Source organism: Typopeltis vanoorti, chromosome 1, assembly GCF_054136105.1.
Source record: "Typopeltis vanoorti isolate ZY-2024b chromosome 1, IOZ_Tvanoo_1.0, whole genome shotgun sequence".
Classification (NCBI taxonomy): Eukaryota; Metazoa; Arthropoda; class Arachnida; order Uropygi; family Thelyphonidae; genus Typopeltis; species Typopeltis vanoorti.
The window spans coordinates 84,191,544-84,216,352 of NC_143549.1; the positions used below are offsets into that span (position 1 = coordinate 84,191,544).

At 36.1% G+C, this 24,809-nt stretch overlaps 1 protein-coding gene across 1 annotated transcript in view; it reads right to left on the reverse strand.

Annotated features, from left to right (window-relative positions):
* Positions 1-23,556, reverse strand: part of LOC150110163 (muscle calcium channel subunit alpha-1-like) — a 1,246,847-nt gene extending 1,223,291 nt beyond the window's left edge. Inside the window, exons 1-2 of the mRNA XM_090391329.1 lie at positions 23,541-23,556; positions 22,304-22,769 (exon numbers count right to left, since the gene is read on the reverse strand). Of these exons, the coding sequence (XP_090247455.1) occupies positions 22,304-22,769; positions 23,541-23,556 (482 nt within the window). The remainder of the gene's footprint in view (positions 1-22,303; positions 22,770-23,540) is intronic.
* Between the last annotated feature and the right edge of the window lie 1,253 nt (positions 23,557-24,809).

The window sequence follows — 24,809 nt, forward strand, 5'->3', positions numbered from 1 at the left end:
AATCTGTATTTCTAATGATAAATGATTTCCATCAACTTTCATTGCTATTCAAACAATATGAAGGTTGTGATAATATCTTAAATGCTTAATTTATCCTAGAAAAGCAAATCATGAATATTTCCACTATGTTAACATTTTCGATCCATGTTTGAATTTTAATCCTTGGAATTATTATTATTCTGATCTCTATGGAATCACAAGATTCACTGGGGAGGACAGTTCAACACTACTCAACATAATGGCTATTATACTACTCCTTAAACTCATCCACTATATGAATATTCAACCCTCCTCACCGGCAACACGTTCTATGCTTCTACTATTCTCCATGCAAAAAACTTACTTCTTACCCTTTTACTCACCACTTCCTTTTGCATCTTCCAGGGATGTCACATTGTCCTTGCTCCTTCCCCTCCTGCTAACACAATAACTCTTCAACAGCTTAAATGTCTCGATCATCTCTATCCTTTGTATCCTATTTGCCAAATTCTGCAGTCTGCATGCCCTCATTCTATCCTCATCAATATCGTACAGTCCTGATATTTTTGTTATCCATTTCTGCATCCTCCCCAAAGTACTTCATCCCCTTCAAATCATGGTGACCAGATTTGAGCACAGAAATCCAGATGTGGTCTGATCAAAGCTTTATAATGGGACCACCACACTTTTATGTCTTGCAATTAATGTCCTCCTCAACATTTCAGCATTTCTCTGAGATGTTTCCACTTCTTTCAGTATAATGCCACCAAGTGAGTATGAAGCATCCTATTTGTTGATCCCTAATTTTATAACCTTATATCTAGTTGCATTAAGCTGAAATCCCCATTTATTTTCCCACCTTTCCAGGTAATTGAAATCCTCTTAAAGGGCCACAACATTAGATTGTGGAGAAGTGTTACTCATGACAGGAAATGACTTGTGTCCTCTCAGGATGGAGAATCACAGTGGAAATAACACTATTGCATTTGAGAGTATATGGTGTGAGATAGATGTTTGTAAAACAAGATATTTAGTTAGATGTTGCTGCAGACCATAAATGGTGATGAGCAGGAAATGTTCAGACAAATTAGTTTAGCATGTGTAAAGCGAGTGATCACTATGGGGGACTTGAACTATGGCGATATAAACTGGGCAAAGGAGACAGCATGCAGAAATACAAACTGAATTTTTGGATTTCTTGAGGAACAACTATCTTAGTCAGCATGTGGTGGAGGAAATACAAGGATCAAGTGTTTTGGATTTGGCCATAGCATCAGAAGATCTGATATAGTCATCACCATGTAGTCCTGACTTGGAGGATGAATAGGCATATAAATTCTTTGAAGAAAAGGAAGTCATTAGTGCAGAGACTTAGTGAAAAAATTGTTGACAGCAATGGCAGATTGTGGATTACAGGTAGAACCGAAATTGAATTTGAAATCAAATCAGATGCTGAAATTATAAATATGACGCTACAGAATGAATTAGAAGATGATGATGATGATGACAATAAAGAACTCGAAGAAAAAAGTAAAACATGAAGAGGCAGTTGACAGTTTAAATATATGTATAGAATGGGCTAAGCAGAATGATACGCCATTCCACAAAATTTTATTGCTACTGCAGCTCGGAGAAGAAGCATTCGAACAAAGTTTAGAGCCCAAGAAGCAAAAAAAAAAAAAATCAGTGACTTTATTTTACAAAGAATTTTGTGAAACTTTTTTAGAAAAAAGTTTCACAAAATAACAAATTTTTTCTGTTATTTTGCAAAAAAATTTTTGTGTTGTGTACAAGAAAGTGATATGTTTTATGCAAATTAAATTACGTACTGAACTATGCAATTTTATTAAATCAGAATCCTCAACAATACAGGTACATACAAACTAAATGTTTTACTAAAATAAACTTGTACTGTATTATTTTTTAAGTTTTACATTACAGTACAGTTTTTTTCCTATCAGTTACTTCATTTATTTACAGAATTAAATTGATGTACCATTAGAATCTGATTATTTTTGTCTTAAACACTAGTTATTGTTGTCTCTTGGGGGAAAATTCACTAATCCGAATGAGCAAGGTTTTTATTAGTTTAGATTAGCGAGATACCACTGTACTAAGTATGCTAAATATGACTGTGCCATTAATTTGACTATTTAATGAAAGTATTGCAATGGGACAGGTTCCTGGAGAGCAGGAGGAGGGTAAGATAGTATCATTGCATAAAGGTGGTGGTAGAATAAAGGTATCAAACTATAGGCCCATTTCTATTTCTTTTGCATGTTGTTTATTATTTTAACGGTATAATAGAACACAGAAACTAAGTAAATAATTAATTTATTAACTTGATGCTGATATTTCGCTGGTATTATAACCAGCATCTTCAGAGCACAAAAACACTGTTTGTCACAATACGCGAGACTAAAACAACATGGTGTACTTAAACAAAATTGTAGCAGCAACACAAAGACTAGAGTCCTGATTTTGGCACCCTCTATCTGAAAAAAAAAAAAAAAAAAAAAAAAACGCTATCATATATTACTAGAGTCCTAGAAAAGTGCTAGTTTTTTCTTAATATGACTGTCTCCCATATCTTCGGCAAGTTAATACAGCCATATTTGTTGAGATTTGGAGTGTGTTTTAGGGCTTCTGTCGCCTCTAAGAACAATCTCTCTGATTTATATAGGTTTCTGTGTAGTACTTTTGTGTTTTTCCAGTTGATCCTGTGTGCAGGGGTATCCAGAGCATGGTCTGCTAGGCCCGACTTCCCATAATGATAATTCCGGACGTATCGTTTATGTTCGCTGATGCGGATATTCACAGTTCTTCCTGTTTGACCGTAGTAGGCTTGATTGCATGAGTAGGGTACTTGGTAGACTCCTGGATGTGATAAAGGAGGAATGCTGTCCTTGGGTGAGCGGATGAGGGTGGCTAATTTGCTACATGGTCTGAATGTAGTGCGTAGTTTATGTTTATTGAGAATTCTTGAGATCTTTTCAGATGTGCCTTTAATGTAAGGGATGGTGACTGTTTTGTTGTAGTTCTCTGTGGTGGATGGTGGGAGGGGTTTCTTAGGAGTGTTTAGTATTTTGTTTATTTTTTGTGGATTGTAGCCGTTGGCCAAGAAGGTGTGGCATAAGTGAGTCAGTTCAGCGGCAAGAGCCTTGTCATTTGAACAGATTGCTCTCGCTCTATGACAAATGACAAGGCTCTTACCGCTGAACTGACTCACTTACGCCACACCTTCTTGGCCAACGGCTACAATCCACAAAAAATAAACAAAATACTAAACACTCCTAAGAAACCCCTCCCACCATCCACCACAGAGAACTACAACAAAACAGTCACCATCCCTTACATTAAAGGCACATCCGAAAAGATCTCAAGAATTCTCAATAAACATAAACTACGCACTACATTCAGACCATGTAGCAAATAAGCCACCCTCATCCGCTCACCCAAGGACAGCATTCCTCCTTTATCACATCCAGGAGTCTACCAAGTACCCTGCTCATGCAATCAAGCCTACTACGGTCAAACAGGAAGAACTGTGAATATCCGCATCAGCGAACATAAACGATACATCCGGAATTATCATTATGGGAAGTCAGGCCTAGCAGACCATGCTCTGGATACCCCTGCACACAGGATCAACTGTAAAAACACAAAAGTAGAAAAAACTAGCACTTTTCTAAGACTCTAGTAATATATGATAGCGTTTTTTTTTTTTTTTTTTTTTTTTTTCAGATAGAGGGTGCCAAAATCAGGACTCTAGTCTTTGTGTTGCTGCTACAATTTTGTTTAAGTACACCATGTTGTTTTAGTCTCGCGTATTGTGACAAACAATGTTTTTGTGCTCTGAAGATGATGGTTATAATACCAGCGAAATATCAGCATCAAGTTAATAAATTAATTATTTACTTAGTTTCCGTGTTCTATTATACCGTTAAAATAATAAACAACATGTTCAATGAACACATAAGTCTGTCCACACGTTTATTTCTTTTGCAGTTAAGATTTTGGAGAAATTGGTAAGAATTCGTATACAGAATTGGGAAGATGAAGACAATATTATTTACAATAGAGTAACAAGAGCAGTGGATGAAGGCAAGGAATAAACTGTCATTTTTTGGGGATTTTTCCAAGGCATTTGACAAGGTGTCATATGTTGCAATATATGAGTTGGGATATCAGGTTATTGGATTGGTGATTGGCTCTTTGATAGATATCTGTATGAGTTGTATATGGGGAAGCAGGATCAGGGAGTAGGAAGGTTACAAGTGGGGTTCCACAGAGTTCAGCACTGGGACCATTACTGTTCAATCTTTATGTCAATGATATTGTCACAAAACTACAAAGAGATGTTCAGTTGTTTGCATATGATGTGAAACTTGGGAGGGTTATTAGTAATAGTTGCGGCTCTTCACACACATTTCCTGCTCATCACCACTTATGTTCCTTGGTTTGTAGCAACATCTACCTAAATATCTTGTTTTACAAATATCTATCTCACACCGTATACTCTCAAAAGCAATAGTGTTATTTCCACTGATTCTCCATCCTGAGAGGGCACAAGTCATCTCTTGTCACGAGTAACACTTCTCCACAATCCAATTTTGTGGCACTTCAAGAGGATTTCAATTAGCTGGAAAGGTGAAAAAATAAATGGGAATTTCAGTTTAATCAACTAGATATAAGGTTATAAAATTTGGGATCAACAAATAGGATGCTTCATACTCACTTGGTGGAGTTATTATTATTATTACCCAAGACCTCATGGAGTCAAAGACTCATTTGGGAGGTTCTTTTATCATACACACTATAAACACACTCACATTTTCTGCAGACACCACACTCTCAGGCAAGCCATTCCAATCATTCACAACCCTGCATGAAAAAAACCTGCTTCTCACTCCCTTAAAAGAAGTGGAACTTATACTTGAAGAAGTGGATGAAGCAAGGGATTATTGGGTGATTGTGGATAGAGATTTGAAGTTCTGAGGAGATATTGCAAAGATTGTTAAGGCATCTCAGAGAATTATTGCAATGTTAAGGAGGACATTAAATGCAAGACATAAAAGTGTGGTGGTCTCATTATATAAAGCTTTGATCAGACCACATCTGGATTTCAGTGCTCAAATCTGGTCACTGTGATTTGAAGGGGATGAAGTAACCTTTGATAGGGTGCAGAAATGGAAAACAAAATAATAGGACTATACGATGTTGATTATGAGGATAGAATGAGAGCATGCAGACTGCAGAATTCAGCAGATAGAAGACTTGCTGGAGTTATACATCTAACTAAATATCTTGTTTTACAAACATCTATCTCACTCCATATACTTTCAAAAGCAATAGTTATTTCCACTGTGATTCTTCATCCTGAGAGGGTACAAGTCATCTCATGTCATGAGGAATACTTCTCCACAATCCATAGCACTAGTATACAGAAAAACCAGTGCTGTCTGTAAAAGGCATGTTAAAAAAAAAAAAAAAAAAAAAAAAAAAAAAAAAAAAAAAAAACTTTCACCATAAAGACTTTATTGCTCATTTTACGACATTTTAAGGACTGTTGCCTTCAAAAGTAGTCCCCTCTACTGGTGATACACCATTCCCAACATTTCTCCCATTATTGGAATGATTCCTTGAATGCATTTTTGATGGCACACAGTTCTCTTATTGCATTTTCCTGAATCTCTTCTATGGATTGGAAACGATGTCCCTTCAAAGTGGTTCTATGTTTGGAAAACAGGAATAAATCTCTTGGGACTATGTTCAGAGAATAGGGTGAATGGAGCACAACGGATGTCTGTTTTGCCGTGTTGTTGTGGTGCAACATCCAGGTCTAGTTTTTCCACAATTCAGGTCTCTTCCTGTATAAAGCATCCCTCAAACATTCTAAAACTTCATGGTACAACTGTGTTTACCATCTGACCACGTGGTACAAATTCATAACCAAACCTTTCCAACCAAAACACACAGCTAACATCACCGTGATCTTTGAGTGACTCATCCATCGACACTTAAATCACTCATAGCACTGTGTTCTGCTCATATTGTCCTCCCTGGATCCTTTGTTAAGCAATTTTAATGTCTCTGTAAATTTTTCATCCAGTTTGCAGCAAAATTACACACACACACACACACACACACATTCTTCAAGCTCTTCTATTGTCACTTTGTCAATAATCCAACGAACAGCTTGTACACATGCTCACTTCAGAAGCTGTAACTCAATGACTAATACTCATAGTAGAACTGGACAAATGGCAGTCTGTTGTCAAAACCTGCCAGTAGGTGTGCTCAGTAGCCACAGCACACTCTCTGTGCAGGTTGGCACGATATTTAAAAAGTTCAATCTTTTTTTGAACACTCCTCATATTCTTATAGCCATTATTACTCCCATCATACTCCATCTGGCTTTGTAATATAATGTACACCCTCTTATTTCTCAAGCCACTATTCCACCCCAAAGCCATCCCCGCTACAGTCCACCTGTGCAATTCTAGTTTCCCTTCCCCGACAGACTTACTTGCCCAAAAAACAATAGTCTCTCACTCTCTCTCCAAATGCCTGCACCCTTCTGCACTCAAACGTAATCTATCTTTTGCATATAGCCTCTTCTATCCTCATACATACATACTCCATGCATCCATATATTCCAGACGTCTTTTCCTTACACAGTTTCGCTATCATCTCATTCATTATCATCGCGCTTCTCCTTCACTATGCATTATCATACCAGGACAAAACACTCACTTCTTTCCTCAGACATTTCTGCTGCACCTCCCATAAAATCAATTTCAAATCTCATGCTACACAATACACACTACTTCTCAGGTCATTCATTCTAGCTATTACTATAATTTTCTCCACATTTTTACTACTTTTCAATGCCACTGCCACACCCTATTGTTACACCAGGCAAGAACTCCATTATGTACACCCTGATTCATCAAATCTCCATACATGATGCTTAAAACAGATTCATTCATCCTTCTCTCACTGGCATCCCTGACTCTTACAGCTTCCAATCTCTCTCTCTCTCTCTCTCTCTCTCTCTCCCCCACCTCCTGCCTCTAATCTCTCTAACCCCGACTTCTGCACTCTCTCGACTTTCTGCCATTTCCTTTCTTTTAAAGGATGGTCTGCTAGACCTGATTGCCATACCATACTTTAGATACCCCTACACATAGGATTGATTGGGAAAAAATAAAAGTGCTGCAGAGAAGCCTTTATAAGTCAGAGAGGTTGTTCCTGGAATCAACAAAAGCCTTGAAACATACTCCAAACCTCAACAAGTATGGCTATATAAACTTGCAAAAGATTTGGGGAGACAGTCATCTTAAGACCAAATTAAGATGGAGATGATTCGTATTAGAAGTTCGGTGTAGTGGTTGAGACAATTGTAGGTGTCCTCCCGCGATGAGTCTTCGGACTCCTTGGAGGTGTCACGAATAATAATAATAATATTTTATGCATAGAATTCACCAATTGCATTTCTTAGATCAAGTTTCGAGAGCCAAAGAATCTGCACCAAAATATTTCTGAATTTACATTTTTCTATAAAAATAAAGAAAATATTCTTTGGGCTTGTTTTAGCTTATAAATTTAATAATTTTTCCATGATAAAATGCAAATGTAGTTTAATGAATTGTTTATTAGAATTGAAATTCAATATTAATTAAAATTAATTAAATTAAATAGAATTTGAATTAAAAATAATTCTAATTATCTTAATATCCAAGTAAATATAATGATCAGGCTACATCCTGACAACTGTGCATCAAACTGTTCTGTATTTCCAGGAGATAGTTCCAAGGTTTTACTCTCAAGCATGTGTAGAACTACGAAAAAAAGCTACGAGGATAGTTGTGAATTGTCTGTTTGTAGGATGAAAAACCCAAGTTTCCAGGAATTTTCATTAATGTGTCTTTGGATAAATCCTATTCATGTGTCGTCTCCTATTTAGGAGGTTGACTACCGTGATGTGACTTATGGTTAACTAAGGGCATAACGACATGTGGTAAGGACCCTATCTCTTTCACATACTGTCGTATGTATTCATGACTGTAATCCATGTGTGTGTGTGTTCAGAGATGGCTGGTTTGCCTGTTATGAGGGACGAAAAATCCAAATTTCCGGGTGAAAAAAACCCTCTACCTCCACATGAGACCGCTAACTCACCTTTTGTTGTAAAAGATCAAAATAAAGGTTTCTCACATCATAGATGGGAAGCGAATCCAGGTCTTTCCAACCAAAGGGCTTTGTCTATACTGACTGAGCTGTGGAGACTCATCTTTAGATGGAAAGACACGATAAAAGAAAGAATGTCCTAAAGAGGAGTGGATAAAGGCATCAGTATCAAAGCCTATAGGATATTGAGTGTGAGACTATGTTGAGGGAGTATGATTTTGTACAGCTTGGCAAAATAAGAGGGAAAAGAGATATCACAGACTTGCCAAATTGGTGATAGAATAGATACAGGAGAGATATCACAGTGCAGCTGGTCATGAAAAAGAGGTCATCTCTGAGTTGTATATGGCTGCTGATATGGAAAAGATTGATTTCATTTTTTGTCTAGAGGTGGAGTAAATTGTCAAAGTGGATAGTTAATGCACTAACAGTGATGAGTTCTCAAGATATATGAAGCTGATTCCATGCAGGCTATTTTGAGTGCCAACATGTTATATGAAGCTCCTGTAAAATAGGTAATTTTTATTTATTTATCAATTTTCTTTTAGATTAGTTAGCACATTTTAGTATATTATTGATGTCTTTACTGATTTCATTGTATTTATTGCAGTTTCTAATATATTTAAGACATACTGTTCAATTAACATAGTTTTTAAAAATAGCGCCAAAAATGCAGAATAGTGCAGCATGGAAAGCTAAGGACAATGATCATGTAAAATCTGGAAATGAGAACCTTTACACTGATGATACATATGAAGAAAAATTAACATGTGAAATTTCCAGATAAAAAAGAAATTATTATAAAATTGGCAAGAGAGTTAGAGAAAGAAAACATGTTCATAGGCATTAAGGCAGGATAAAAAATATTAAACTGGAATCCCTCTATGTATACAGTCACGTGTTTTCATGGAGTAAACCTACTGGGCTGAAATTAAAACTAATTAAATTAAACTATAACAGAAATTTATTTATTACAATTGAGGATAACAATTCCCAAACATTTGGAATAGTGAGACAGTCGTTATGATTAAGATTAGGTTAATGAAATAACGCTTCAGTACTTTCTTTATATAAATGGTCATGTTTATATGCGGATCTATGTAGCAGCGCTTAGTGTTTTGCTCCATTGAATCCTGCATTTAGCATTTTCAATTCCATCTTGTGCAAGGCCAGATTTGTGAGGTTTGATAAGACAGATGTGGTCGATGTTTAGAGGTAAGTTTATTTATAGAGCTTCTTGTTTGTCCATAGTAAGACAAGTTACACAAACATGGTACTTCGTATATGCAAGGTAGCATTATTGGTGAGAGTTTGTCTTTTGTAGAAGGTAGCAAGTTGTGAATTTGGTCAATAGGTTTATAGGTAGCAATGAGTTGATATTTTTTCATAATTTTTGCCACACTTTCAGAGATGCCTTTAATATATGGTATAGGAGTCCCGCAGGCTTCTTGTCTGGCTTGATTTGTAGGAGAGTGATTAACAAATTTTGGGATCATTATTGGATTATATTAATTTAGTCGGTTTTTTTGATTTCTTGTTTTGTTCTTCAGAAAAATATTTACAATAAATCTTGTAAATATTTCATGATGCCATATTTTTGAGATGGGTGGCGAGCTGATGTAATGGATATAACAACCTGAAAATTGGTTTTCAGTAGACAGGAGTGGATACATCTTGTTTACGGTAGATGTGTACATCAAGAAAGAAAATACCTTTTGATGATTCTCTTTCCAGTGTGAATTTGATAATGAAGATGTAGGGTGTTCATTTTTTTGTAGAAATGAGTAGAGTTCTGGTTCTGTGTGATTTCAAACTGCAAAAATGTTATCATCACACCATAGCCCAATTGTTGGTTTTTGGATCGAGAGTGAAAATTCTTTCTTCTATGTGTTCATGAAAAAGGTTGGCTAAGTTAGGTGATAAGGGTGAGCCCATTGCTGTTCCTTTCTCTTGTTTATATATTTTATCTTTCCATGTGAAATAACCTGACATAATTGCAAATCTAAATAATTCCACTATGTCCAATGGAAATTTTTGAGTTAAAATTCTATTGTCTCTTTGTGAGAGATATTAGTGAAGAGAGAGAGAGAATGTCAAAAGTTATTAACATGTCTGTATCTGCTAGTTTAATGTCTTTTATTCTTGTATAAAATTCTGGGATTTTATACAAGGATGGGATTTTTTTTTATCAAAGAAATGAGTGCCAATGAGGGGATGGAGAAGGTTAGACAGAAATCTTAATATTTTATACGTGAGACTGCCTATAGAATTCACAATATGTCTAAGTGGACTGTTACTTTTATGTAATTTTGGCAAACCGTATATTCTAGGAGGTCTTGCATGGTAACTTTTGAGTATTTTGATGGTTTCTTGATCTATGGATGTTGTTTCATCCAATGACTTGAGTTTTTTTGAGTTGACTTTTGGTAGGATCATTATTAAGCTGGGAATATGTATTGTGATCATGAAGCAGTAAATTCATTTTCTGCTCATATGATTTAGCATCTAAGACTACAGTGGTATTGCCTTTGTCAGCTTTGGTGATAATTATGTTATTATTTTGTTTTAAAGACTTCAGGGTTTTTAATTCTGATGGTGGAATATCCAATTCTGATGGTTGGGCATCATAGATCACTTTGGCAATTTCAAAACGTAGTCAATTATCTTCCATACTAAACAGATGATTAGATTAAATTAAATACGGGATATGTTTGGGTGAAATTGCAAACTTATGACCTCATGCTAGTATATTCAGCTCATCTTCAGTTAGAGGATGGCCAGATAGGTTTACAACCCATTTGTCAGCAAGTAATTCAGTTGTTTGTATTTTTCTTAGATTTTTCTAACAATGTTAAGCATTTTTTATCAGGATTTACAATACGTTTTTTCAAACATTTTAGTGCCTGCATTTTTTGAAATTTTAATAACCACGTGTAGCAAGTCTTGATTTAATGTATTTGTCAGATATGCTTCCAATTCTATTGTCCTTATGATATTTAATGTAAGTTCCTTTTTTGAAACTCTTAACTCATTAACCAACAAGGAATGGCTAGCTTTTTGATACATTTTTTTGGAGCACCTGGCGATTTAATGACTTCCTTCCTTTAACGTAGTGAAAGTAATTAGTTTAGCAAATCTGCACTTAAAACTTTAAAAATAAGATTCTGACATGCAGAGCATCCTGTTTCAATTGAAACTTTCCTAATAAGTTGCTCTTCTGCACTGTTGATTCCCCGTGAAGGAATAAGACTCTTATACAGTGAAACCTGTGAAGTATCCATAACTGTAGAATCACATGCCTGCCACAGTTAATAACTTTTTTTTTTCCTACCAAAAATCAACTTTTTCAGGTTGCTATATCGACAATACACCAGCACACCAACCATCTCAAAAATATGAGAAAAAAAACTGAGGCTCATATTATATAGGCTGTGCCATGGCATAAGAATTTAGAACATAGAGAAGTCAGCAGTGCATGAAAAATAGTCAGGGAGTTGAAGAAAGCAATATCAGACAATATACCAAGAGGCAGGAGGATTAATATCAGCCTCAGTTCTGGAAGCGACAAGAGAATGAAGAGAGGGAAAAATACTTCTACTACATAAAGAGACTCCAAGACAGAGGTAGCAAATTGTAAGTCTACAGGTTTCTGAGAAGTGGTGGTTAGGATATTGGAGAAGTTAGTAAAAAATAGAATTCAGGACTAGGGTAGATAGGAATGTAATACTTAATAGGGAGTAACAGTTTTATGAAGTGCAAATCTTCCTTAGTAACTTGCTTTATATATATATATATAAAATCAAGTGACAGTAGAGTTTAATAAAGGAAATGGCTACTCAGTGATACTGCAGAATTTTGTGAAAGAATTCAATAAGATTCCACATGTAACTCTGCTGCATAAATTGGAGAAAATTAAGATGTATGTGAAGCTGGTGATTTGGATAAAAAGCTAGCTGATGCACAGTTATTAAAGAGTGGTATATAGGAGAAATGAATGATGAGTCAAACAGAAGGCATGACTCAATACTTTGTCCTCTGCTATTTAATTTATACATTAATGATACAGGAAATTGAGAGAAAATATTCAGTTGTTTCCTGATGATGCAAAGAGCAAGAATTAATGAAGATGTAGAGCTCCTGCAGGATGACTGAAATACACTGGCAGTATAGGCAAAAGTAAATGGCTGCCAGTTTAATGTACCCAAGTAAAAGGTCACACACACTTTGCAATGAAGACATTACAAACTACATACGTTTTTTTGTTCAGCGTACAATAAGTTCAGCCGAGGATAACAAGAACTTAAATTATTACGAAAGCCGACAAAGGGAAGGCTTCTGTCATTCAAGACAGAAGAGAATACGAGAAAAAAATGTCACCGTTACTCCGTGACTATTCGACTTATAGGCCCTCACTTCAGATCCTACCGGTAGCAAATAAAAAAACTTAATGCTCTTATAGAAAAAATATCGATATGGGATGAAGATAAAAAGAAAACACTAAAGCCTTCCTTCAGGTGCCCACCAAGATTATATGAACTTCCATAGGCTCTGAAGATTTCCATAGGATTTGAAGTGAGGGGCTATAAGTTGAATAGTCGCAAAGTAACAGTGACATTTTTTTCTCGTATTCTCTTCTGTCTTGAATGACTACAGCCTTCCCTTTGTCAGCTTCTGTAATAATTTAGGTTCTTGTTATCCTCGGCTGAACTTATCGTACGCTGAACAAAAAGCACTGAAAATTTCAAAAAATAACACAACAGGACAAGATTTGAGCGTGCAAAAATTCTTTTTAGCACGAAGCTGAAATCGCTAAAAAATAACAAGAACCTAATTATTATGAAAGCTGACAAAGGGAAGGCTGTAGTCATTCAAGACAGAAGAGAATAAGAGAGAAAAATGTCACTGTTACTCCGCAACTATTACACTTATAGGCCCCTCACTTCAGATCCTACCGGTAGTCAAATAAAAAGACTTAACACTCTTATAGAAAAAATATCGATATGGGATGAAGATAAAAATTATTATTATTATTCAGGCCTCCATGGAGTCAAAAGACTCATTGTAGGAGATCCTTCCTAAAAAACACGAAGTCTATCAAGACTCATCGAGGGGAGGCCCCCCCCCCCCCGAGAAACACAAAGTCTATCATACCACTCCTTAAACTCTGACCGTTCTCGCTCTCACCACTCCATCAGGCAATGCATTCCATGGTTAAACCACCCTCCATGCAAAGAAACCACTCCTCACCCTCTTGCAAACAGTAACTTCCAGGAATGGCCTCTTGTCATCACTGCTACCCGCTGTTCAACCAAGTGAAAGAACTCCCCAGTGTCAACCCTGTAACCACCTCTCAACAGTTTAAAAGTCTCAATCATTTCACCTCTCCTCCTTCTATCCACCAAACTCCGCAGTCCACATTCCCTCAGCTGATCCTCATAACTAACATGGAACATAACCGTCCTGAAACTATCTTTGTTATCTGCCTTTGTACCCTTTCCACAGTTAATTTTTCCCCTTCAAATCCTGGGCACCAAATCTGAGGACAATAGTCTAAGTGTGGTCTGATCAGAGGCTTATACAATCGGAATGATAACCCTTTTATCTCTGAAGGTCAGTGTCCTTCTCAATTTTGCAACAATCCTCTGTATTACCTTTGCAATATGTTCCCTAAATTTCAGGTTTCTATCAATCATCAACCCCAGATCTCATCTCCCTTACTTCCTCCAGTATAGCTCCTCCCATAGAGTATGCAGCATCCCATCGATGTTTCCCAAACCTCAAGGCCTTACATTTTGCTGCATTAAACTGACACCCCCATTCATTTGCCCATCTATCTAGCTTATTCAAATTATCTTGCAGGGCTACCACATCTGCACTTTACTAATAATCCTTCCCAGCTTTGCATTATCTGCAAACAACTGAATATCCCCTTGCAATCCACTGACAATGTCATTGATATAAAGGTTAAACAATATAGGTCCCAGTACTGAGCCCTGTTGGACCCCACTTGTAACTCTCTGCCTCCTTGAAACTGTCCCACCATACACAACTCTCTGATACCTATCGGACAGCCAATCCTGAATCCAGTTGACCAATCTGACATCCAGATCCATGTGCTGCAACTTAAATATCAGCTTATCATGTGGTACCCTGTCAAATGCTTTTGCTAAGTCTAAGAAAATGGCAGTATATGCCTTTCCCCTCATCTAATGCTCTTGTAACTTTATTATAAAAGGCTAGCATATTGCTAAAACAAGCGCACCCCTTCACAAATTCATGTTGACTCTAACGGATAACACCATCCTCATCTGCATAATGCTGTATACGGTCCCTCACTACTTTCTCTAAGATCTTTACGACTACTGATGACATGCAAACAGGCCTATAATTAAACACTTCCAGCCTGCTACCACCCTTATGCAATGGCATTATCTTACCTTCCTTCCATTCTAAAGACCTTCTTCAGACACCCACCGAAATTATTTGGTCTTCCAAAAGTGCATAAGCCAGGAATTCCATTAAGACCTGTTGTAGACTGTATAGGTTGTCCCACTTACAAAATATCTGTCAAATTTACTCACTTCTTCAACTAGAATATCTGCTATGTATATAAAAAATTCTGTGGATTTCAGAAATAAAATTTCCGATCTGCATCTAGACGATTCGGAGATTATTATTAGTCTAGATGTTGTTTCGCTATTTACGAACGTTCCGTTGGCGGACAGCATTGAATTACTACACCAAGAATTTCCTCCAGACATAGTCAGATTATTTGATTTTGAAATAAAGTCTGGTTATTTTTTCCTTCAAAAACCAATTATACCAACAAATCGAAGGAACAGCAATGGGTAATCCAATATCTCCTGCTATTGCCAACTACTTCATGGATCACTTCGAACAATGTATCTTTGACAAATTACACTCAGACCTAACTTTTGGTTCAGATATGTGAATGACATTTTTGCCATATGGAAGGGCGCTTCGGAAGAATTACAACAGTTTCTCTCAAAAATAAATGCACTTCATTCAAGGATCCAGTTCACCCTAGAAGTAGAAGTAAATAAGCTGTTAAAGGCTAACTGCTTATCTAGACCTCAATTCTTTGCCAACCAATTCACAGACTATAGGAAGGACACTCATAGAGGCCAGTACAGCCATGCTGAATCACATAATCATCCCAGTCAAAAGGCAGGTACCATTAAAACGCTAGTTCATAGAGCCCACTCATTTTGTTCTTCAGAAGAACTATTACAAAAAGAATTACAATATATTAATTCCTCCTTCATATCCAATGGTTATAAGAATTCCTTCATAAAAAGAGCTTAAATAGTCATGCTCCAGCATCCTCTTCAAATACAGAAAAACTTACGCATATTCCTATCCCCTATGTACAAGGCATTAGAGAGCACATAGCTAAAGTTTTAAAACAACTAACTTTTTGTGTGGCCTTTTGACCCATCAGAAAAATCTCCACATTCCTCATGTCTCCAAAGGACAAGCTCCCACATCTCAGCAATCCTGGTGTCTACCAGATTCCCTGCTCTTGTGGGTTATCATATTTCGGACAAACATTAAGATCTGCTCTGATCCGGTTAGATGAACACAAGTCATACATCCAGTACCTTGAACCTGAACAGTCTGGACTTGAAGAGCATGCAATCAACACCAGACATAGAGTTCAATGGAACACGACAAAAGTCATTCAAAAAAGTCGGTTCTTAATGGAACGACTTTACAAAGAAACATGTGAAATGTTACTTCACTCCCCTAACCTAAACAGATCCGATGGTCTACATCTTTCTCACTTGTGGGAGATAGTTCTCTATAAATCAGCAAATCCTTCCTAATTTGTAATTGTATACACATATATAATATTTTTATATATTGAAAAAGAAAAAGGGGGAGAAAAAAAATTTTTTTTTAAATAAATTAAGAAATTTAACCTTAGCTACTTAGGAGGCGCTTTGTGAATATAACAGTTATTGTTTAATTAGCCTTTGTACCTGTACTGATGATGCCTGTGATACTCAGGTGAAAATTCTACAAACGAAGAATAATTTACGAGTTAATTCCATTATTATAACAGTAAATAAAATATGTCAAGGCTGGCATCAACTGACTGGCACATTCCTTCAGAATACGTGGTGATATATTATCAAGTCCCATAGCCTTATTTACATCTAGTTTGTTCAACTCCCGCATACATCTCATGTTCACTTACAGTCAGTCTCTCTTCCCCATCATCAACTGCTCTGAATTTCTTCATGAGATCACATTCACAAGATTGAAAGACCTTTATGAACTGCTCATTAAGCATCTCCACCACACCTTCTGCAACAGCTATCTTTATACCATTTTCTCCAATCAATGCCATCCTTCCATAATCATTCTTTCTTTTGCTGGCTACATATCGAGAGAATTCCTTAGGATTCTTTTTGGCTTCATTAGCTAACTGCTGTTCATACCTCTCTTTAACTACCCTCACCAATTGTGCCTCACCTCACTATTGTGCAGAGCTCAGGTCACCTGGCTCCCATTGAGGATGAAGAAGTGTCAGACCAGATCTAGAAGTGAGTGAACAAGATTGGAACCAGTCTATGGAATATTTCCTATGAGAACAAAGTGTGTGGGTTAAAAAACTAGCTGACAGATGAATAAGAGGGGATATGACAGAACCATATAAGTTATTCAAGGAATTTTATTTGATTGAAGACACTGAAGGCTTTCAGTACATGACAGAAGAGAGAGAGAGAGAGAGAGAGAGAGAGAACAAGAGTTCATCTCTTGAAATTATATAATAGTGTAATTAGCAAAGGTGCTAAGATCATAATTTTTTTTCCCTTGGAAGGTGGTGAATGGGTTTCCAGAGGTGACTGTGAGTGCATTGTCAGTAAATGAGTTCAAAGAGAGGCATGATAGGTATTGTGTGAACAATGAGTACAGTGGATCTTCCACGAGACCGATTCCATGCAGATGCCAGAGAAATAATTTTTTTCTCCCTTTCAATAATACTTATTTCAATACTTCAACCACTGAATATTGCTCTCATATTAAGGTGGAATCCTTAAGAATTCCCTAAACATACTTGACTCAGCACAATTAGGTTGATTAATGATGCATCTCCCATCAATCTGTTTCTGTCTGCAGGAAATATACTTAAAACCAAGTGAGGATTCCCATCTTAAGGAATTTCGCTGTTATTCATAAGAACAGAAATGAAGATAGTCCTGCTCGTGGTGTTGTAGCCATTCCTAGTAAGCCACCATAATTCTTTCTAACATATCCAGCTTAATACCTCTGGAAGCAGTAGCTATTTGCTTATCCATGGGATTTCTTATTACAATATGTTTCATTTTTTAACTGCCAGGTTTTGAGTTAAATGAGATCAACCTTAATAACCTGATATTCCAACTGCCTCAGCACATACTTACGGGTGACTTGAACAGACAACACTCTTGTGGGGTAGAACTGACACAAATGGATGATGCCATATCACTGATCAGATGTTTTCCAAAAATGACCTCGCCCTTCTTAATAATAGACTCAGTACCTTCTTCCATATGCCTACTCACTTGTATTTTGCAATAGATCTTACAATCTACTTCCTTGCCATTCTTCCAATGTTCATGTGGGATGTCGAAGTGAACATATATGGAAGCAATTATTTTCATGTTATTCGCACTATGTCCTCACAGGAACCATGTTGTTTCTGCTATGCAGTCCATGTGGTGCTGAATGTAGAACTTTTTCCAGCATTATTTCAAAGCTGAATGTAGAAACTATGAAAGTTTTGTAAAAATAAGTTGACCAGAGAGCTTATGGGAATACACTGATCTGCATTCATGAGTTGCCTTAGCAAGGACCACTTAGAAAACACCAACGCACCGCCCAAGCGTATATAGATTCACTTTCTATTAGTCTATTTTATAAGGTTTAACTGGCCTGACAGCAGTTTTGAATGGTTAGTTCTCCTCAGGGACCAGGCAGAAACCTTAAGAGAGGAAAACACTCTCATTGAGTACTAAGGAACTTGAAATGTCTGAGAGTTTTTTTTTTATGCAAACTCTCGGTCAGTGCATAAAAGTGTTTACTAAAATAAAGAGCCAAATGGCTTCAGTTTGGTAATGCAAAATTATATAAGTAAAGTGGATATCAGATCGAGCATTATTTCAAAGCTGAATGTAGAAAGTATGAAAGTTTCATAAAAATAAGTTGACCAGAGAGGTGATAGTTTCTGCATTCGGCTTTGAAATAATGCTGGATCTAATATCCACTTTGCTTACATAATTTTGTATCACTGAACTGAAGCCTTTTGGCTCTTTATTTTAGTAAGTACTTTTTCATCTGAAAGAAATCAGCAAAACACCTATCAATGAAGCAGTGACATATGTAATAACAGACTTAATTGTCCAAACAACAATAGCAATTCCAAAAAAAAAAAAAAAAAAAAACATCATTTTGACTTCACCCATATCCAGTCTTTTGGAGCTCTGAGTACCAATCAGCCAAAGATCAAGGCAAAGCACGGGGTGTATTTTGCCAATACTCTACTACATCAAATCTAATAGTTTTTGAACATATTTGGGCCAAAGCACATTATGTTAGACATCGGAGTCAAAAACAATCTTGACTCCAATTTGCATAATCTATTAGCCAAGTGGTTAGCGTATCAGCTCTCCAGACAAAAGGCTGCAGTTTCAAATCCCGCCATGGGCACGAATGTTTGAGATTATCTGTGAAAATACTAATGGTATACAATAGATAGCGTTGGTGTAGTTGCAGTTCATTGTAGTTGCCGGATTGAGTGGTGGAGACAGAGTTGTAGAGTAGGTGCCCTCCCACAATGAGTCTCTGGACTCTCTGGAGATGACACATAATCATAATAATAATAAAATAAGTAAAATGAAGGACAGATACAGAGCACAACATCTGTCTGCCTTGTAACATAATGAATATGTTGTTGCTAAACCCAAAGACATCGCAGATACCTGGAAGAAAATTTGTTAGAATCTCAGCAATAGCTTCAATCTTCCTGATTATTTAATATTGAAAGAACAACAAGAGAAAAAACAGCAACTAAACTTCTCAACAAATGGACGAGTGTTGTACAAACAGCTGTTTGTTAAGGAAGAGCTTACTCTTTCATGCCAATGCATTAGTAGCTGATGACATTCATAGATGATAAAACATCTTCTCTGGATCTGCTTTTCTTACTATACAACAAAATACATACAGAGAAATTGTTTACAAATTCTTAGAAGACATAAGTCAGTTGTCATTGCTATCCAAAAACCAGCAAAGGATCTAATGCAAGCTACCATTTTTTAATTATATAATTATCAACCTATTGCTCTAACCAGCTGTCTTTGTAAGATAATAGAGAAAAAATCATAAATTCCAGACTTCTCTAGTATTTAGAAAGTCATGAATTCTTTTCAACATACAATGTTTAACCATTTAGAAACATATAATAAATGCATTCCTAAAATGAAAATATCAGGTTTCAGTGTTCTTTGACATGGATAAAACATATGACATAGCTTGGAGATGTGAGATTAAAAGACCTTGATAAATACTCTTGATCTCAAGTCACACCTTCCTGTTTTTATCAAAACATTTCTCTCCAGCTGAATCTTCCAAGTCCCCATGAGAAATACAGTTGACCTTTGAAGCACTCTGGTTTGAACTGCATGGGTCCACTTATACACTTTTTTTTAAAAAAAAATAAATATATTGGAAAATGTTTGGGAGATTTGCAACAATTTGAAAAAAAAACTCGCAGACGAACCACGTAGCTTAGAAATATCGAAAAAAATTAAGAAAAAGTTAGGTATGGCACGAATGTATAAAATGTATGTAAATACTATCTATTTAATCATTTACTACCATACACAAATCTATTATAAAAAGTTAAAATTTATCAAAACTATTACAAAACTATTATAAAAAGTTAAAATTTATCAAAACTTAGCACACCAACATTTACAGACCGTACATGGCCATTCGCAGTTGAGAGAAATGTAAACAAACATAAAGATGTAGTGCAAAATCATAACTACATAAAATTAACTTATTAATTAGCTTAAAATAAAAATTTTATAACGATTCATTCCTTAGTGTATAGGTAGGCTGCCACGAAGCAATCATATCAATTCCATTAGGCTACCATAAAGCAATCATATTGCTGCTTCTTCGTTATCAAAAAAATAAATATGAATAATTTCTTTTTCACATTATCTTTTCATTTTTGATGTCTAGTGTTAGTAATATGTATAACATCTACAGTGTTTTGCATCATAAGACAACATCTTGTAAATATGTGATAACTGACTTTATGTTATAGGTAAAGCTACCATTAACTGAGTCAGCAGTAGGCCATCAGTAGCTAAGTTTTTGGGGAGTCAAAAGTTATACAGATTTTCGAACAATGTGTGTGGGGGGGGGCATCAGCACCCCTAACCCGTGTTGTTCAAAAGTCAACTGTACTTTATTCTGGACATCTTGCCAAAAAATGAGGGTGCTCTCTCAAGGCACTGTCTTAAATGCAACTCTTTGTTATCAAGGTGAACTTAATCACTAAACAATATCCTCTTACCATATGCAATGCTTTATTCATAGATGATTTCACAATGCACTGTCATTCTTGTAATATGAGTTATTAAAATATGGGATAAAATTGAATCCATTGCTAATCTTAGCAATGGATTCAAGTTTTCAGCAGAAAAAAAAAAAGTGTCTGGATACACTTCTGCAAAAAATGTACTCTTTATACAGACCTAGAGGTAAAGATGGGACAAACTATTATTCCTGTAGCAAGAGAAGCCAAATTCTTAGGACTCATTTTTGACAGAAAAGCATACAAACTTTGCCCTTGAGAACAATACAGTACTCGTTTCACCATTTGTCATGTTGTGGAATGTCAGCACTTCACATAAGTAAGGAATGAAATTTTTTAGTATCTAGCTAAGCCATACATGCTCAGTCAGATCTTATCAGATTTTGACAAACTGCATGATTTTCAACTTTTTATAAAGAATTAATTTATACAAATGCATTTGATTATAAATTCCATTTATGTTTAGATATACCACAGTGATTTATGTACATATATTTTATTTACTAGTGTTATCTCTTTATTACTTGTTATTACTACCTTGGGTACCTCTGTAACCTTTGGTTTGGTATATATGTTACCGCTAAAGCTCGAAAGCCATTAATGTGCACATTACCTAGCTAATCTGCAGATTAACTGATTTGCTCCGTTAATGTGCGGAATCAAGAGTTTTCCGCATTTTACCTAGGTAATGTACACATTAACGGCTTCCGTATCGTTAAAGTTCAAAAATTTGTTTCTCTCATTTCCTTTCCCTACTCCTTCCCCCCTCTCCCTCCACTTTTAGTTTGGTTCCGCCAGTGTCATATGTTTTGCAAATTCATTTCCTTAATGCATAACATTATACATATCCTCAAGGAGATGTGTTTTACATTATGGGAGATACTGAGATAGGATCGATGTTAACTTGCTCCACCTTTGCAACGAGTTGGCCGGTGTTGTACCACCTTACCCCAGTCCTGAAGAAACTTTCAGGCACAAACTTTGTTTGCTCACATTTGGATAATATTTTAAACCGTTTGATTCTTTGTATTATAGTTTTTTAATTGATTGATGATTGATTCTATCAACTAATTTGTTGATTGTTTGATTGTATTAACTTGATTCTTTAGATATCGAAAAATAAATAAATAACATTATGTTAATTTAAGTGTACAGAAACGTTGCTGTTGTTCCAGCAAAGATCTTATTTTCACTTTAACAACTGCCTAGTAGGTAATTTGCAGATTACCTGGGTAATTTGAGAAATGAAACAATTTTCCGCACGTTAACGGATCACCCTAGTTAATCTGTAGAATAACTGATTTCTGCACTTTAGCGGTAACATATACACTAATGTAGAATGCATTTTGGGAAAAAGGTATGACAGACACTATCATGCTTTTCTGTCAATGAAACTATAATAGTGATAGTAGTAATATTAACAATAATAAAATTATGCTTATATAATAATATATCCAATATCAGTGAAAAAAAAAAAATTTATGCTAGTTAACAGCTTAGAAGAAAAAAGGATATTTCCATTCCACAATGCTTATGCACAATTTTCGGATTGGATTTTTTAAGTTCAAACAGAAAAGGGCACGTAAAGGCCTCTCCACAACTTTTGGACCCTTACGAACAGGCCTCTTCCTTTCTTTATTCTCTGCATTATTCATTGTTGGTTGATTTGAAGCAACACCTAGTGCAGCTTGCCAGGCACTGGAAAGAGGTTTTTGGTGACTAATTTCAATATGAACACTTTGTACACCACCTGGATGGTCACCAGCAGCAAGGCTGCTAATGTCACCCGGTGGTTCAGATGAATGCTGATATGGATGATGATTTGGAATACTATTTCCTGCTGAAAATCCTAAAAGATGGCTTGGTGACTGAGGTGATGGAGAGAAGCTAGGTACCAGGTAGGTGTTTCCAGTTTCTACTGAGGTTTGATTATCCAGAGAATTCTGTGGAAGAGATAGATATCCCTGCTCATTGTATATACCTGGGGGGAAAAAAAAGTCTTGAAAAGTAACAATTTAACAATTACTAAAAGTTATGTATATTTCAATGATCTCTTAAAATAACTCAAAGGCTATACTGAAGTTCCTGAAAGGTAGGAAAAAACTACATTCACGCTAATAGCTATTAAGAGATGTGAATATTAAAATTATCTTAAAATTATTTTTTTTTTAAAATATTAACCACAAACAAAAAAAGTTATAAAACCCTTGTTGCAGCAATTGGTACTGCAACAGTGTTTTGTTTGGGCAAGTGGTTAAGGAGAAAGATTTATTATTACCATTTCAGACTTCCTGAAAGTCACAAGTTATGGAAGGCCCATTTCAGATAACAGTATCATACCATTCCATAAACCCATTCACCATCTGCATCTTCCAGATGGTGAATGAGTTTATGGGATGATTACTTCCAGGGATGATTTTGTTCTACGATATGCAAAATCTCTCCAATGTCAATCCTGCAAATATCTCTCAACAGCTTAAATGTCTCAATAATGTCACTCGTTTGTATTTTATTCATCAAACTAAAAAGTTTGCATATTCTTAGTCCATCCCTATAACTAACAATGCATAATCCTGATATCATTTTTGTTATCTGCCTCTGTAACACACTTTCCAAGGTGGTTTTCATCCTATTAAAATCTGACCATATCTGAATAATCCAGATGCAATCTGATCAGGTTTTATACAATGGAATAATCACTCTTATCTTTGCTGATCAAAGTCATTGGTACTGCAGCAATCCTCTGAGTTACCTTCACTTATGTCCATTAAACTGGCAGGCCAGAAAAGTTACCAGTTTTGTACAGTAAAGCTAAATCTGAGTATGAAAAGAAACTAGTCCCCCCCCCAAAAAAAAAAAGAAAAAAGGAAAGAAAACACTAAAAGTTTTTAAAAATCTTTTCCTAACTAAAATTCATTTTTTTATTTATGTTGTGTCGTGTCTTCTGTTTCTATACCACTTATGAATTAGTGGTCACATAAGGTGGGATTACCCTATAGCTCTCAGGAATCACTGCCGCTGTAAACACAAGGCAAACGAAGCAGTGCTCGGGTGGACCGAGCACTGCTTCGTTTGTCTGAGCAGGGCCAGAGGAGATCACTGGTATCATGTATTGTCAATCATTGCAGATGCTCAGTCATAGGTCGTATGCAATGCGTAGTGTGCATTCTCAAATCGTCTACTCAACTACCCCCCCCCCCCAAGATTAAATCATAAGTGCTTGGCCCCCCCTCCAAGATTAAATCCTGAGTGCGCCAGACCCAAGGGCTGGATACAACGCTATGTGAGATTCCAAAATTTCTCTGGCAATTTCAGTAATTCCACGGCCTTCAAGCTTTCCAGTAATTCTTCACTGTGTGAAATCATCAAGATGATGTCTTTGAGAAATTACAAGACATCCAAGTTTGCAACTTTATTCCTTCACAAAAGAGCTTCCTTCAAACACAATTTGCTTAGCACAGCCTTTCACCTTGTTGGGTGCTACCATGTGACCCCTTTGCGCAAGATGCGAAAATATGAATATGTATCCGCATTCTACTCGAAGTTATACAAATTGCAACAATCTGATTTGTCTGAATTTGTCCGGCTGTAATCTTCAGAAATAGTGTTCGTCCTTAGCTTTTGGACACCAGTGTATAATAACAATATAATACTTGAAGTAGAAAAGGCCATCAAAAACCATGGCAGATGGAGTAGATGATATTCATCTGGAAATCCTCAGGTATAGAGGTATAAAGATTTTACAGTGGCTGCACTGCATAATTCAGAAGATCTGGACAGATGGTCGAATTACCAATGATATAGAAAAGCTCTAGTAGAGCTCTCATAGTACCCATGGAAATAAAACTGAATGTGATAATTAGAAGTATTTCCCCACTGTGTTTGTTCCTGGTAAGATTTGTGCAAGTATACTTGAAAAACGGTTAAGAAGGATTGTGGAAGGGAAGCTGAAGAACAATGTGATTTTACTTTAAGACAAATAGTTGAGAAATAATGGGAATATAACAAGGATCTGTATTTA